The 15,268-nt window shown below is 41.0% G+C and overlaps 1 protein-coding gene across 1 annotated transcript in view; it reads left to right on the top strand.

The window, feature by feature from the left end:
• The first annotated feature begins 352 nt into the window (after positions 1 to 352).
• Positions 353 to 15,268, top strand: part of LOC124047936 (neuropeptide FF receptor 2-like) — a 36,580-nt gene continuing 21,664 nt past the window's right edge. Inside the window, exons 1-2 of the mRNA XM_046368285.1 lie at positions 353 to 486; positions 4,942 to 5,298. Coding sequence (XP_046224241.1) covers positions 4,950 to 5,298 — 349 coding nt within the window. The 5' untranslated portion in view covers positions 353 to 486; positions 4,942 to 4,949. The remainder of the gene's footprint in view (positions 487 to 4,941; positions 5,299 to 15,268) is intronic.

Genomic DNA, 15,268 nt, shown 5'->3' on the forward strand with positions numbered 1-15,268 from the left:
ACTGTGAGATGCCAAAAAGTCGATATTTACCGGATTTGCTTTTGTATAGAGCTAGATATGACAATTTCATTTTAATTGGAGGCATTTAATTGAATTACAGCACCACCACCACCCACGCAGTTGGTGTGATCTCGTCACCTTTGCTCTCCTCTATAATTCCCTTTAAGCAACCTCTTGTTGCGCGAGAAACAGTGGGGCGTTGGGTGGCACGCACTTTACTTACCCGCCCTGCGCGCCTCCTCCCACCCCATTCAATGTATCTTGCGCTTGTTAGTGGATTTAGCTATTTGTGCCAAAGCGCGTGGAGCAACAGCACTCTGTCAGTGTCTGTCCTCTCGGTCGTTGCGATGTAGGCTACGGAGCATCTTCACATCAATGCTTTCTCATTAACAAGTGGCGCACATACATCTCTTTGGAATTTTGAGTCTTCCATATTCACATTTTGGAAGGAAATGTAAATTGGACATATTTTTCAAGTTACTCAAGGTAAGATCTTTCTTGTTTTTCTTTTTTGAAGGTTTTGCTGATTGAATAATAATACAACATCTTATAATCTTATAACAACAAAAGCATATTTTAGGAGTGAATGTGAGCAGAAATTGTAATAGCTTAATAATTAAATGAAGTATGTTAGAAAATAATGATCAATCATCAATGCATTCGCCTACCTATTGAAAAAGACTTTGCCTTTATTTCATTTGAAATGCATACAGATTGCATCGCCTCTTCTACCCGTGGTCAATCATCAACCTAATTATTGACCGGGCTTGATTGCAACTGCAAATTAAAATATTCGTGTCATTTGCTCAACTCTTGCAGAGTTGACTGACGGAGCTCAGTGAGCAGAGGGCTGGCCTACAGTGTATAGGACTGATCTTTCTGAACAATGGCAGATGGTATAGCAGTATACCCTCTCCCATCCACATAATGTAATGCTAGTTAATAGTTAGTTAGTTTTTAATTTAAAAAATATATATTTTACGAGGCAAGTCAGTTAACAACAAATTCTTATTTTCAATGAATGCCTAGGAACAGTGGGTTAACTGCCTGTTCAGGGGCAGAACGACAGATTTGTACCTTGTCAGCTCGGGGATTCGAACTTGCAACCTTTCGGTTACTAGTCCAACGATCTAACCACTAGGCTACCCTGCCACCCCAGTTTATAGTTAGCTAGTTCAGGAACTGAAATTGGGTTTATGTGACTGTAATTAAATATGGACATTTCATTACATATCGAATTAACATCTACATGAGTAGAATTTGAATTATTTCCATAACTGTCGTTATCCATTGACCTGTGGTGCTGAAGGTTGGAACCTCAGAACGCCGCTATCCCGCTGTCCATGGTTCTGAAATGAAATCTGTCTGGATTTGTTCACATCTGACATTCTGTATACGTGCAGAGGGAGGGTGACTTACTTCTGCTCAGTCATCCTGCTTGTTTACCTTAATATCTCGGTCTTGGTTTTGTCTAGTTGTTGACTGGAGGTTGAAGAGGTTTACAGACAACCTAAGCTCCAATACAACGCCAACCCGTGCAGCAACATAATTACGCCATGGCTGGACATTGTGGTGCCATATTTTAGCTGTCACAAAATTACGCCATGGCTTGACGTTTTAATTATGCCACGTGGTGCCATATCTTAGCTGTCAGTCAAGCTGTCAGTATACTCTAATTATGCCAAAACATTTCCAAACGGCCCGTCCAGCGAAGGAAAGGCTCCCTGTGTGAAACATTCTATGAGAATTATATATATTTTTTATTTTACCTTTATTTAACTAGGCAAGTCAGTTATTAAGAACACAGTTAGGAACACACTCTGGCCAAACCCGGACGACGCTGGGCCAATTTTGCGCTGCCCTATGGGACTCCCAATCACAGCCGAATGTGATACATTATACAATAGCCTGGAATCAAACCAGGGACTGTAGTGATGCCTCTTGCACTGCGGTGCAGCGCCTTAGACCGCTGCGCCACTCAGTAGCCCAGCTCGCTGAGAAAGACTGACACAATCTGAATGACCTAAAAGAAAAATAAATCACAAATTGGTATTTCAGTCAGGCCAACCCAAGCTGTACTGTGCAAGTAGATTCATAGTAGGCCGACTATTGAAACAGAAAATGTAGGCTTTAAACTGAGTCAGAAATTCCGATTTCCGATTTCCCCCCATTTTTTTCAGGATTTCGCTCTCAATGTCACACTTAAAAAATATAAAAAATACAATACAAAAACATAAATACAACACAATTTTATGTTATAATACCATGACAATGCTTGAATCTAAGAATTCTCTATAATTTTATTTAATTGCCTTTTAATTCAATTGTGCAGGCACCTAGCACTGTTGTTTGATTAGCAGTGTTTCTATTGAACATGAGAAGGAGTTTGCAAAAGAAATGGCCACTGGATTGATGCAAATTATATTCTGACAGGTAAGCATAGGTTACTTTGTAGCTAGATAACATTTAAAAAGGCACGTTTTTGGGAAAGCCTTGCCATCTACCAGAAAACAGTCAGGTCTATCATTAACGTGGCTATATTTGTCCTGTTCCTTAATTGTTTAACACCTGGACGATTTACTTGATATTATGAGACATGTTTTGACTTGCGTCAAAATAGCGCATAGCCAAAGTCTCCTGTTCTAATGGGTTTCTTTAAACTTTATTTCATTGCCTAGCAGCCAAAGGCATTATGCTAAACATATTAGCAACCCATGATAGTTGATGCATCTTTAAATACCCCCTCTTCCTAAATTTCTAACGGATATTTCCATCTCTGTCCATGAAACCGCTCGCATGCACATTTGCAAATGCATTTTGAAACGTTCACGCATAGGCCTACTGCCGTGTGTACATTTCTGCGCCTAAAATGTGAGAAATAATAGTTTATCAACATTTTAAGCTAAACATTCTGATCTATTCCATCATCCTTGTTAATTGATATGACATATACTTCCTCTACTCCACTTTGTGTGAGGATTAAGAAATGAGCACATGCAATGCCCACTGAAAAATAGTGGGTATATGACGCATACCTGTGTATATCCCCATTCCACCACTGGGTTAAATTTGGGGATAGGGTTAAACTTAAGTTTAGGCAATAATTCCGAGTGGTTGAGTTAAGGGTGAAGGTTTGGGAAAGGCTTAAAACAAAAAACAAGTGCCTAGCACTGGGATTGAACATCTGGACCAAGATCTGCCCAGGAGACATCCCTGGAGAATAGGCTGATTGAAATTCTAAATGATTACTAGAGTACATTTGATCAGCAGATCTCTCACCTGTAGTTTTAGTTATGAGGTGTTGCAGGTGCACTGACCCTGGAAATGAGCTGCTCATTTCCCAGGTTGGTTTTTATTCTCCATCCAATTCAAATTCCTCGCTTACAGTACTTCGGACTTCAAAACAACTTGTCAATTCTGTCAATGTTTCACATGTGAAAGTTAATTAACAAAAGCCCAAGGGAGCTTAGGCCACTTATCAATCATTGGCAGGTTAGAAACTTCAGAGAGAAAGGAGCTTAAAGTCAATAGTTATTCTCTCCAGTTGAGAAGAAACTTTGACCGTTTTTGAGGCAGAGCTGATGTGATTGATGAATAACGTTTTGATGCCATGGTGCTCAGCAGGGTACCAGCACACCAGCAGAATATAATCACTAGCAAAAATACCATGACATTTTTCACTTCGCTCATTCATTTGTCATCTGTGTTTGAGTGTGTGTGTGAGTGAGGGAGTGAGTGTGTGTGTGTGTGAGAGACGGCATATAGTTGACTGAATCATCACACAATCATCAAGGCAGAAAAATCGATATCCAATCGATATCCACTTCCTGTGAGTGTGGTGTTTCCTGTTATTACCTAGGCATTGTAACGGCTCTAATCTGTCTAAGTATGGGCTCTCATGATTGGATGACTTTGTCAAGGGGATGTTTCTAACAAGGTCTCAGCACACAGTCATGGTAATTTAAATCTTATTGATGTGAATGGAAAGGTTACACCTCCACCCATCCACTGTTACACACACACACACACACACACACACACACACACACACACACACACACACACACACACACACACACACACACACACACACACACACACACACACACACACACACACACACACACACACACACACACACACACACACACACACACACACACACACACACACACACACACACACACACACAATGTACATACATTAGAAGATTATTCACATAAGGTGCACTGTATGTCAATGGAAAGTGCCTTCAAGGTTCCACCCCACCATAGAAAGATGGCTTTTAAAGTAGAAAAATAAAATTAAAAATAACCAGAAGGTAGCACACCATCTCAGCCAGAACTTCTATTTTGTGAATGACTAAATCAAATCAAATTTTATTTGTCACATACACATGGTTAGTAGATGTTAATGCGAGAGTAGCGAAATGCTTGTGCTTCTAGTTCCGACAATGCAGTAATAACCAACGACTAATCTAACCTAACAATTCCACAACTACTACCTTATACACACAAGTGTAAAGGGATAAAGAATATGTAAATACAGATATATGAATGGGTGATGGTACAGAAGGGCATAGGCAAGATGCAGTAGATGGTATCGAGTACAGTATATACATATGAGATGAGTAATGTAGGGAATGTAAACATAAAGGTGGCATAGTTTAAAGTGGCTAGTGAATCATGTATTACATAAAGATGGCAAGATGCAGTAGACGATATAGACTACAATATATTCTAGAGGTGTCCAATGTGACAAATAATTTCACTGTGAAAAGCACAAAGAAACCCACAACTTATCCTCTCTCTCTCTCTCTCTCTCTCTCTCTCTCTCTCTCTCTCTCTCTCTCTCTCTCTCTCTCTCTCTCTCTCTCTCTCTCTCTCTCTCTCTCTCTCTCTCTCTCTCTCTCTCTCTCTCTCTCTCTCTCTCTCTCCTCAGATTCCACCATGACGCACACTCTGGATCCCATCAGCTCCAACAGCACAGAAGACTGGAACACCACTTTCTTCAACTCTTCCAGGGACCTCCAGCACCCCCCATACCCATATTACCAACACAACATCACCTACGTGGACCTCTACCTCCACAAGCCCTCGGTAGTGGTAGTCTTCATTGTGTCTTACCTGCTCATTTTCCTGGTGTGCATGGTGGGGAATGGTGTTGTGTGTTTCATTGTGTTGCGGAGCAAGAACATGAGGACGGTAACCAACCTCTTTATACTCAACCTGGCCATCAGTGACCTACTGGTGGGCATCTTCTGCATGCCAACTACCCTGGTGGACAACATCATAACAGGTTAGTAGCCAAAGGCCTCTTAACCCTAATCCTAGCCTCAACCACAACCCTAACCCTAACCCTAGCTTCATGTCCACACTCCTGCTCAACCCTAGTTTAACTGCAATTATAGTATATAATTATTATAATTATTAATAACACAACATGTAAAGTGTTGGTCCCATGTTTCATGAGCTGTAAAAATGATCCCAGAAATGTTGTTTATGCTCAAAAAACTTGTTTCTCTCAAATTATGTGCACACATTTGTTTACCTCCCTGTTAGTGAGCAGTTCTTCATTGCCAAGATAATCCATCCACCAGATAGTTGTGGCAAATCAAGCAGCTGATTATACAGCATGATTATTACACAGGTGCACTTTGAGCTGGGGACAATGAAAGTCCACTTTAAAATGGGCAGTTTTGTCACACAACACAATGCTACTGATGGCATCATGTGGGCGAGCGGATTGCTGGCGTTGTGAACAGAGTGCCCCATGGTGGAGGTGGGGTTATGGTATGGGAAGGCATAAGCTACGGACAACAAATACAATTGCATTTTATGGATGGCAATTTGAAAGCACAGAAAAATCGTCACTAGATCCTCAGGCCCATTGTGAGGCCTATTTCTTTTAAGGAATCTTTGACCAACAGATGCATATCTGTATTTCCAGTCATGTGAAATCCATAGATTAGGGCCTAAATAATTTATTTAAATTGACTGATTTCCTCATATGATGTCACGCCCTGACCTTAGAAAGCCGTTTTATTTCTCTATTTGGTTAGGTCAAGGTGTGATTTGGGGTTGTTGTCTTTTTCTTTGTTTTTGCCCGAGTATGGTTCCCAATCAGAGGCAGCTGTCTATCGTTGTCTCTGATTGGGAATCATACTTAGGCAGCCCTTTTTCCCACTTTCCCACTTTTTTTCCCCACTTTAAATAATTTCCCCCCAAACAATACCCCATAATGAAAAGGCGAAAACAGTTTTTTTAAATGTTTATAAAAAAATTAAACAGAAATATCTTATTTACATAATTATTCAGACCCTTTGCTTTGAGACTCGAAATTGAGCTCAGATGCATCCTCCCTCCATTGATCATCCTTGAGATGTTTCTAAAACTTGATAGGAGTCCACCTGTGGTAAATTAAATTGATTGGACATCATTTGGAAAGGCACAAACCTGTCTACATGAGGTCCCACAGTTGACAGTGCATGTCAAGCCGAGCCAGGAGGTCGAAGGAATATTCAGTAGAGCTCCAAGGCCACGGGATGGATCTGCAGAAGGGAACCAAAACATTTCTGCAGCATTGAAGGTCCCCAAGAACACCGTGGCCTCCATTCTTGAATGGAAGAAGTTTGGAACCACCGAGACTCTACCGCTCGACTAAACTGAGCAATCGGGGGGAAAGGGCCTTGGTCAGGGAGGTGACCAAGAACCCGATGGTCACTCTGACAGAGCTCCAGAGATTCTCTGTGGAGATGGGAGAACCTTTCCTGAAGGACAACCATCTCTTCAGCACTCCACCAATCAGGCCTCAGGTAGAGTGGTACGACAGAATCCACTCCTCAGGAAAAGGCGCATGACAGCACGCTTGGAGTTTGCCAAAAGGCACCTAAAGATTTTCAGACCATGAAAAAACAAGATTCTATGGTCTAATGAAACCAAGATTGAACTCTTTAGTCTGAATGCCAGGTGTCACTTCTGGAGGAAACCTGGCAGCATCCCTACGGTAAAGCATGGTGGTGGCAGCATCATGCTGTGGGGATGTTTTTCATTGGCAGGGACTGGGAGACTAGTCAGAATCGAGGGAAAGATGAACGGAGCAATGTACAGAGAGATCCTTGATGAAATCCTGCTCCAGAATGCTCAGGACCTCAGACTGGGGCAAAGGTTCACCTTCCAACAAGGCAACGACCCTAAGAAAACAGCTAACACAACGCAGGAATGGCTTCAGGACAGTCTTGAATGTTGAACCCTATTGAACAACTCTGTAGCACAACTTGAAAATAGCTGTGCAGCGACGCTCCCCATCCAACCTGACAGAGGTTGAGAGGATCTACTGAGAAGAATGGGAGAAACACTTGTTTCTCTCAAAGTAAAAAAGACTACAATCATCAGGAATTCAGCTAGAGTGAGTTTAATGTAGGAAATCTGTTCCCAAGTATTCCCACAAAGAAAAAAAGAGATAACGCCTCACTGTAATCAAGGTCTGAAATGATTGTTATTTTCAAATACAATCTGTTTTTGGGATTAGTTGTGTTCAATTAGTTGTGTTCAAAGATGGCCCATGGCTGAAACTAGTTGACTACCCTGCTATAGAAAAAGCTTAGTTTAATTCTTAATTTCTTAACTAACTTATCAACATGTTTTTTGAAAGATAGCTTTTAGTCAATCCAGATTCACAGATCTTTATAAGTGGGGATAGGATCAATGAGGGCACCATACAAAGTACGTATGCATAAATTATCAGATACAATTTTACAAATTCATAAAAAATGAAAGCTGAAATGTCTTGAGTCATTAAGTATTCAACCCTTTTGTTTTGGCAAGCCTAAATAATTTCAGTAGTACAAATTTGCTTAACAGGTCACATAATAAGTTGCTTGGACTAAGCTAACATATGACATATAATGGATCATTTAGCTATTTAATTTAGAATTTTAGAACATTGAGTTACACAAAAAAATAATCATAATTTCAAATCCTTGTCCTATGTCTGAGAGATAAGAAAGCTCAGGAAATACAGTTGAAGTCGGAGGTTTACATACACGTAGGTTAGAATCATTAAAACTTGTTTTTCAACAACACCACAAATTTCTTGTTAACAAACTATAGTTTTGGCGAGTCATGTTTACAGACAGATTATTTAACTTATAATTCACTGTATCACATTTCCAGTGGGTCTAAAGTGTACATACACTAAGTTGACTGTGCCTTTAAACAGCTTGAAAAATTCCAGAAAATGATGTCATGGCTTTAGAAGCTTCTGTTTGGCTAATTGACATCATTTGATTCAATTGGAGGTGTACCTGTGCATGTGTTTCACGGCCTACCTTCAAACTCAGTGCCTCTTTGCTTGACATAATGGGAAAATCAAAAGAAATCAGCTAAGACCTCAGAAAAAAATTGTAGACCTCAAATTTCAAATGCCTGAAGGTACCACGTTCATCTGTACAAACAATAGTATGCAAGTATAAACACCATGGGACCACGCAGCCGTCATACCGCTCAGGATGGAGACACGTTCTGTCTCCTAGAGATGAACGTACTTTGGTGCGAGAAGTGCAAATCAATCGCAGAAGAACAGCAAAGGACCTTGTGAAGATGCTGGAGGAAACAGGTACAAAAGTAGCTATATCCACAGTAAAACGAATCCTATATCAACATAACCTGAAAGGCCGCTCAGCAAGGAAAAAGCCACTGCTTCAATACCACCATAAAAAAGCCAGACTACGCTTTTCAACTGCACATGGGGACAAAGATTGTACTTTTTGGAAATATGTCCTCTGGTCTGATGAAACAAAATAGGACCTTTTGGGCATAATGACCATCATTATGTTAGGAGGAAAATGGGGGAGGCTTGCAAGCCGAAGAACACCATCCCAACTGTGAAGCATGGGGGTGGCAGCGTCATGTTGTGGGGGTGCTTTGCTGCAAGAGGGACTGGTGCACTTCACAAAATAGATGGCATTATGAGAAAACACAATTCTGTGGATATATTGAAGCAACATCTCAAGACATCAATCAGGATGTTAAAGCTTGGTGGCAAATGGGTCTTCCAAATGAACAATGACCCCAAACATACTCCCAAAGTTATGGCAAAATGGTTTAAGGACAACATAGTTAAGGTTTTGGAGTGGCCATCACAAAGCCCTGACCTCAATCCTATAGACAATTTGTGGGCAGAACTGAAAAAGAATGTGTGAGCAAGGAGGCCTGCAAACATGACTCAGTTACACCAGCTCTGTCAAGAGGAATGGGCCAAAATTACCCCAACTTATTGTTGGAAGCTAGTTGACGGCTACCCGGAATGTTTGACCCAAGTTAAACAATTTAAAGGCAATGCTACCAAATACTAATTTGGTGTATGTATACTTCTGACCCACTGGGAATGTGATGAAAGAAATGAAAGCTGAAATAAATAATAATTTCTTCTATTATTCTGACATTTCACATTCTTAAAATAAAGTGGTGATCCTAAATGACCTAAAACAGGGAATTTTTACTTGGATTAAATGTCAGGAATGATGAGAAACTGAGTTTAAATGTATTTGTCTTAGGTGTATGTAAACTTCCGACTTCAACTGTATATTTTTTGGACACATATTTAACTATTTTTTGGGGCACAAAACTACCTCGATACTTCTATTTGTTTGTGTGGGTTATCCTCAGATGAGTCCTGTAGAGAAAAACGGAGAACACAATCGTGTTCGTGAGAAAACCAATACAACACATCAAAGAGTACCACTCTTTTTATTTTCAAGCATGTGTAACGGCGTTCTTCGTTTGTCGAAAGAGAGTCGGACCAAAATGCAGCGTGGTGGTTACTCATGTCTTTAATGAAACAAATGACGAGACATGAAATAACATAATAAATACAAAAACAACAAACATAACGTGAAACCTAATTACAGCCTATCTGGTGAACACTACACAGAGACAGGAACAATCACCCACGAAATACACAGTGAAACCCCGGCTACCTAAATATGGTTCCCAATCAGAGACAACGAGAATCACCTGACTCTGATTGAGAACCGCCTCAGGCAGCCAACCTAAGCTACACCCCTACTCAGCCGCAATCCCAATGCCTACAAACCCCAATACGAAACACAACATATAAACCCATGTCACACCCTGGCCTGACCAAATATATAACGAAACACAAAACACTATGACCAAGGCGTGACAGAACCCCCTCCCTAAGGTGCGGACTCCCAGACGCACCTCACAACCATAGGGAGGGTCCGGGTGGGCGTCTGTCCATGGTGGCGGTTCCGGCTCGGGACGTGGACCCCATTCCATTAATGTCATAGTTCCTCCCCTTCGCGTCCTGGGATAATCCACCCTCGCCGCTGACCATGGCCTAATAGTCCTCACCCAGAACCCCACTGAACTGAGGGGCAGTTCGGGACTGAGGGGCAGCTCGGGACTGAGGGGCAGCTCGGGACTGAGGCAGCTCGGGACTGAGGGGAAGCTCGGGACTGAGGGGCAGCTCGGGACTGAGGGGCAGCTCGGGACTGAGGGGCAGCTCGGGACTGAGGGGCAGCTCGGGACTGAGAGAAAGCCGAGGACTGAGAGAAAGCCCAGTACTGAGAGGAAGCCCAGTACTGAGAGGAAGCCCAGTACTGAGATGAAGCTCAGGCAGGTAGAAGGCTCTGGTAGATCCTGGCTGGCTGGCGGATCTGGAAGAGACTGGATGACTGGCAGATCTGGAAGAGACTGGTTGACTGGCAGATCTGGAAGAATCTGGTTGACTGGCAGATCTGGAAGATCATGGCTGACTGGCGGAACTAGCTGCTCTGGCTGCTCCATGCAGATTGACAGCTCTGGCTGCTTCATGTAGACTGACATCTCTGGCTGCTCCATGCAGACTGGCAGCTTTGTGCAGACTGACAGCTCAGGCTGCTCCATGCAGACTGATAGCACCTTGCAGACTGGCAGCTCCTTGCAGACTGACAGCTCCTTGCAGACTGGCAACTCCTTGCAGACTGGCAGACTGGCAGCTCTGGCTGCTTCTTGCAGACTGACAGCTCTGGCTGCTTCATGCAGACTGACAGCTCTGGCTGCTTCATCCAGACTGACAGCTCTGGCTGCTCCATGCAGACTGACAGCTCTGACTGCTCCATGCAGGCTGACAGAAATTGAAATGAAATTAATCTATTTGCTCTCAAGCTTAGCCTTTTGTTAACAACACTGTCATCTCAGATTTTCAAAATATGCTTCTCAACCATTGCAAAACAAGCATTTGTGTAACAGTATTGATGGCTAACGTAGCATTTAGCATAGTATTTAGCGTTAGCATTCAGCATGCAACATTTTCCACAAAAAACATAAAAGCATTCAAATAAAATAATTTACCTTTGAAGAACTTCAGATGTTTTCAATGAGGAGACTCTGTTAGATAGCAAATGTTCCATTTTTACAAAAAATATTATTTGTGTCGACTAATCGTTCCATTTTGTTCATCGCATTTGGGTAAGGAAAAATAAATAAATAATACGTCATTAAAACGCAAACTTTTTTCCAAATTAACTCCATAATATCGACATAAACATGGCAAACGATGTTTAGAATCAATCCTCAAGGTGTTTTTCACATATCTATCGACGATAAAATCCATCGTGGCAGTTTACTTTCAATTCTGAAGAAATGGAACGCGCATGGACCTACAGATTACGCACACAGGACACCGGGCGGGACACCAGGTACATGTAGTCTCCTATGGTCAATCTTCCAATGATATGCCTACAAACACCTCACAATGCTGCAGACACCTCGGGGAATAGACAGAAAGCGCAGGCTCATTCCTGGCGCATTCACAGCCATATAAGGAGACATTGGAACACAGCGCCTTCAGAATCCGGGGCATTTCCTGTATGAAACTTAATCTTGGTTTCGCCTGTTGCATTAGTTCTGGGGCACGCACAGATAATATCTTTGCAGTTTTGGAGACGTCAGAGTTGTGTCTTTCGAAGGCTGTCAATTCCATGTATAGTCGAGCATCTTTCCGTGACAAAATATTGCGCTTAAAACGGGCACGTCTTTTTATCCAATAATGACACAGCACCCCCATAGGTTCAACAGGTTAAGATAAAATTATACTAAATATTTTCACGTCTTCAAATTATTGATTAAAACACACTGTTTTACAATGAAGGTCTACAGTTGCTTCAACAACAATCAACAGCATTCTATTCATATTTCCAAATAAAATGGGATTTTGATTTGATGAGGTAGCACCATGGTGTAGCCGGATGGACAGCTAGTTTCCGTCTTCCTCTGGGTATATTTACTTCAAAACAAAACCTTGGAGGCTCATGTTTCTCTCCTCTTCCAAAGACTTACACAGTAATTAGGACATCTTCTGGAGGACGTCCTCCAACCTATCAGAGCACTTGCAGTATGAACTGACATTTTCTCGACCCAATCAAAAATGAAAAGAATTCAAACAGCATAAGCTACAGCTAGCTATCACTGCGGTGCAGAGAATGTGACTTTGACTTAAAGAGTGAGAAACACAATATTTGAACAGTTTTTAACAAATTAATTACTTCAAAAATGAAGGAGAAGCAATAGAAAGAGAGAGATTTTTTCTCACTTTCACTTACCTAGCTAGAGAATGCAGCTGGCTAGTTTAGCCCAATCAAACCTCGGTCTCAAAGAGAGAGGGATGCTATGTTAGCTAGCTGGCTATGGTTATCTAACATGGGAACTTTTCCAAGTCAAAGTAAGCTTTTGGTTTTATAAATTTATTGCCACCGGGGCCTGCCAGTGTATCTGCTAAACGGCTTTCTCTACACTGTACTGCATAATTGTAGCATGTTTACTAAGGCATTAGTTCTTGTAGCTAGCTATGTTGACTATGAAATAATAATATATAATAATAATAATAATAATAATAATATGGTGACAATGATGTAGGCCGTGTGTAGTGGTTAGTGGTTATGGTATGAAGGTTAGGCTTGGAAAGGATTTTTCGCCTGGTCATAGACAGCTGTTGTAGTGCACGGAAGTCCACAAGTGATGGGAAAAGGTGAGAGGAGGAGATTGCGTAGATCTGAGAAGGAATTATACAACGAGCAAATTATCATGCTGTTTGCGTATGGCTGCTATGAAAGTGAACTGGCGGTGATCAGGGGTGTATTCATTCCGCCAATTATGTTGAATACATTTCTTAAACGGAAGCAAAACTGGGATGAACATACCGGAATTTGTCCAATAGAAACTCTTGTTTGCAACTGTTGGACTAATGACTACACCCTAGATCAGCTAGATGCAGGCAAGAGTATGCAAGGCAGTATTGAATGTGTCACTGTCTGTCACCTTGATTACAAAAAAAATCCTCTTGACCTGTGCACCTATGTTGTAAACTTTCATTCGTAGCTAGGTTGTAGCAACCTCCACGATGGGTATAGGGAACATTTTAGTATCATGTATTAGCCTAAACCTATCGATGTTACATTGAGCTGGGTGAATGGAGTATGAATGACAGTCAACCAATATGCTGTAATAGAAATAAGGCCATGCTCACTTAAAAAAAAGTCCTCCCTCATCTTAAACGGCATTGACTGGCATTGATGGGTATGCTTGTCAGGTAAGGACTAGGGAGTTTTTGGGGGGGATAAAAATAAATGGAAAATCCTAGAGGAAAACCTTGTTCAGTCTGCTTTCCAACAGAGGCTGGGAGACAAATTCACCTTTAAGCAGGACAATAACTTAAAACACAAGGCCAAATATACTCTGAAGTTGCTTACCAAGCCGACATTGAATGTTCCTGAGTGGCCTAGTTACAGTTTTGACTTGTATGTTTTACAGAGTATGGCTTCTATTCAACCCATATGGAAATGTCCTTGCTCTCTGCCCAAGTACAATGCACATACAGTAGATCATTCCATCTAACCCATAACACAAAAATGACTACTGGCAGGCTAATTATACAATTATAAACAGATTAAAACGGGCTCAAGTCAGATAGTCTCCAACAAGATCAAGTATGTGTCCCTTGATATGAGTGGGAAAATTGACATGTTGGGTAATATTGAAACAGTCCAGAACAGCAATGAAATTAGAGGTAAGTTTTGAGTTTGATCCACGTACCAAGCAACAGTAAGCGGAGGGAGGGTGGGACCGCAATGGTGAGCAGTTCAGACAGGAATTATTCATTAGCTTTGGGAGGACAGTACACAAGAATAGTGATCATGGAGCAAGATGATTTGTAAGCAATGTATTGAAATGAGAAGATAGTAGGACAGTTTAGTTATTTTGATTTTGGAGTTACACAGTACAGCGAGGACGCCACCACGGCCGGTGGAGTGAGGGTGACACAGGTAGCCAAAACCAGCGGGAGTAGCTATTTTTTGTAAATATATATTTAAAAAAATAAAATACAAATTTCACCCATGTTTGCTAACTTTCTCTTGAAATTAATTGTGTTCATCTAGATTTTTTGAGAGTATGTCTACCTCATCATCCACCCGTTTTATTAGGTAGTGTAAACAATGTATTTTTTAATGATCAAATAAGTAATATGGTACTTGTCATAATTAGATTTGAATCCAGAGAGGCTAGAAAAGTGATCAGATCTTCAATGAGACTGTGCCGGGATCCAGATTGCGGACTTAAGAAAAAAACTAGAGTCATCAGCATACAGACACTTTTGTTTTTATCCCCCGGATTTATAACCCCTTGATGTTCCTCTAGAACTAATTTTAATAGCTAGCATGTCAATGGCCATAATAAATAGATATGGTGACAATGGACAGCCTTGTTTTACTCCTCTTAAAAGCTCAATACTTTCTGAGAGGAATCATTGTTTACTATTTTACATCTGGGGTTGCTGTGCATAACTTTAACCCAATGTATAAGAGATTCACCAATATTAAAGTATTCCAGGCATTTATATATACATTGTAATCGTCCTTTATCTGCTATGAAGACCAGACCTGGTATCTTCAATGTTCCATAATGTTCAATTGTTTCAAGTAATTGTCGTATGTTATCTCCAATATTTTGTCCATGCAAAAAACCTGTCTGATCAGGATTAACAATATCTGGTATAACTTTTTTATTCTATATGCTATGCATTATGCCAGGATTTTCACATCACAACATTGAAGTGTTAGAGGCCTCCAGTTTTTTAAATGGACTGGATCTTTATACTTACCACCTGGGTACTGTTATAGTAATGATATCAGACCTTCTTGTTGAGTACCTGAAAGTCTACCATTTGTATAACAGTAATGTAATTAAAACATTCTAATAATGGATAT

This window comes from Oncorhynchus gorbuscha, linkage group LG11, assembly GCF_021184085.1.
Source record: "Oncorhynchus gorbuscha isolate QuinsamMale2020 ecotype Even-year linkage group LG11, OgorEven_v1.0, whole genome shotgun sequence".
Lineage (NCBI taxonomy): Eukaryota > Metazoa > Chordata > Actinopteri > Salmoniformes > Salmonidae > Oncorhynchus > Oncorhynchus gorbuscha.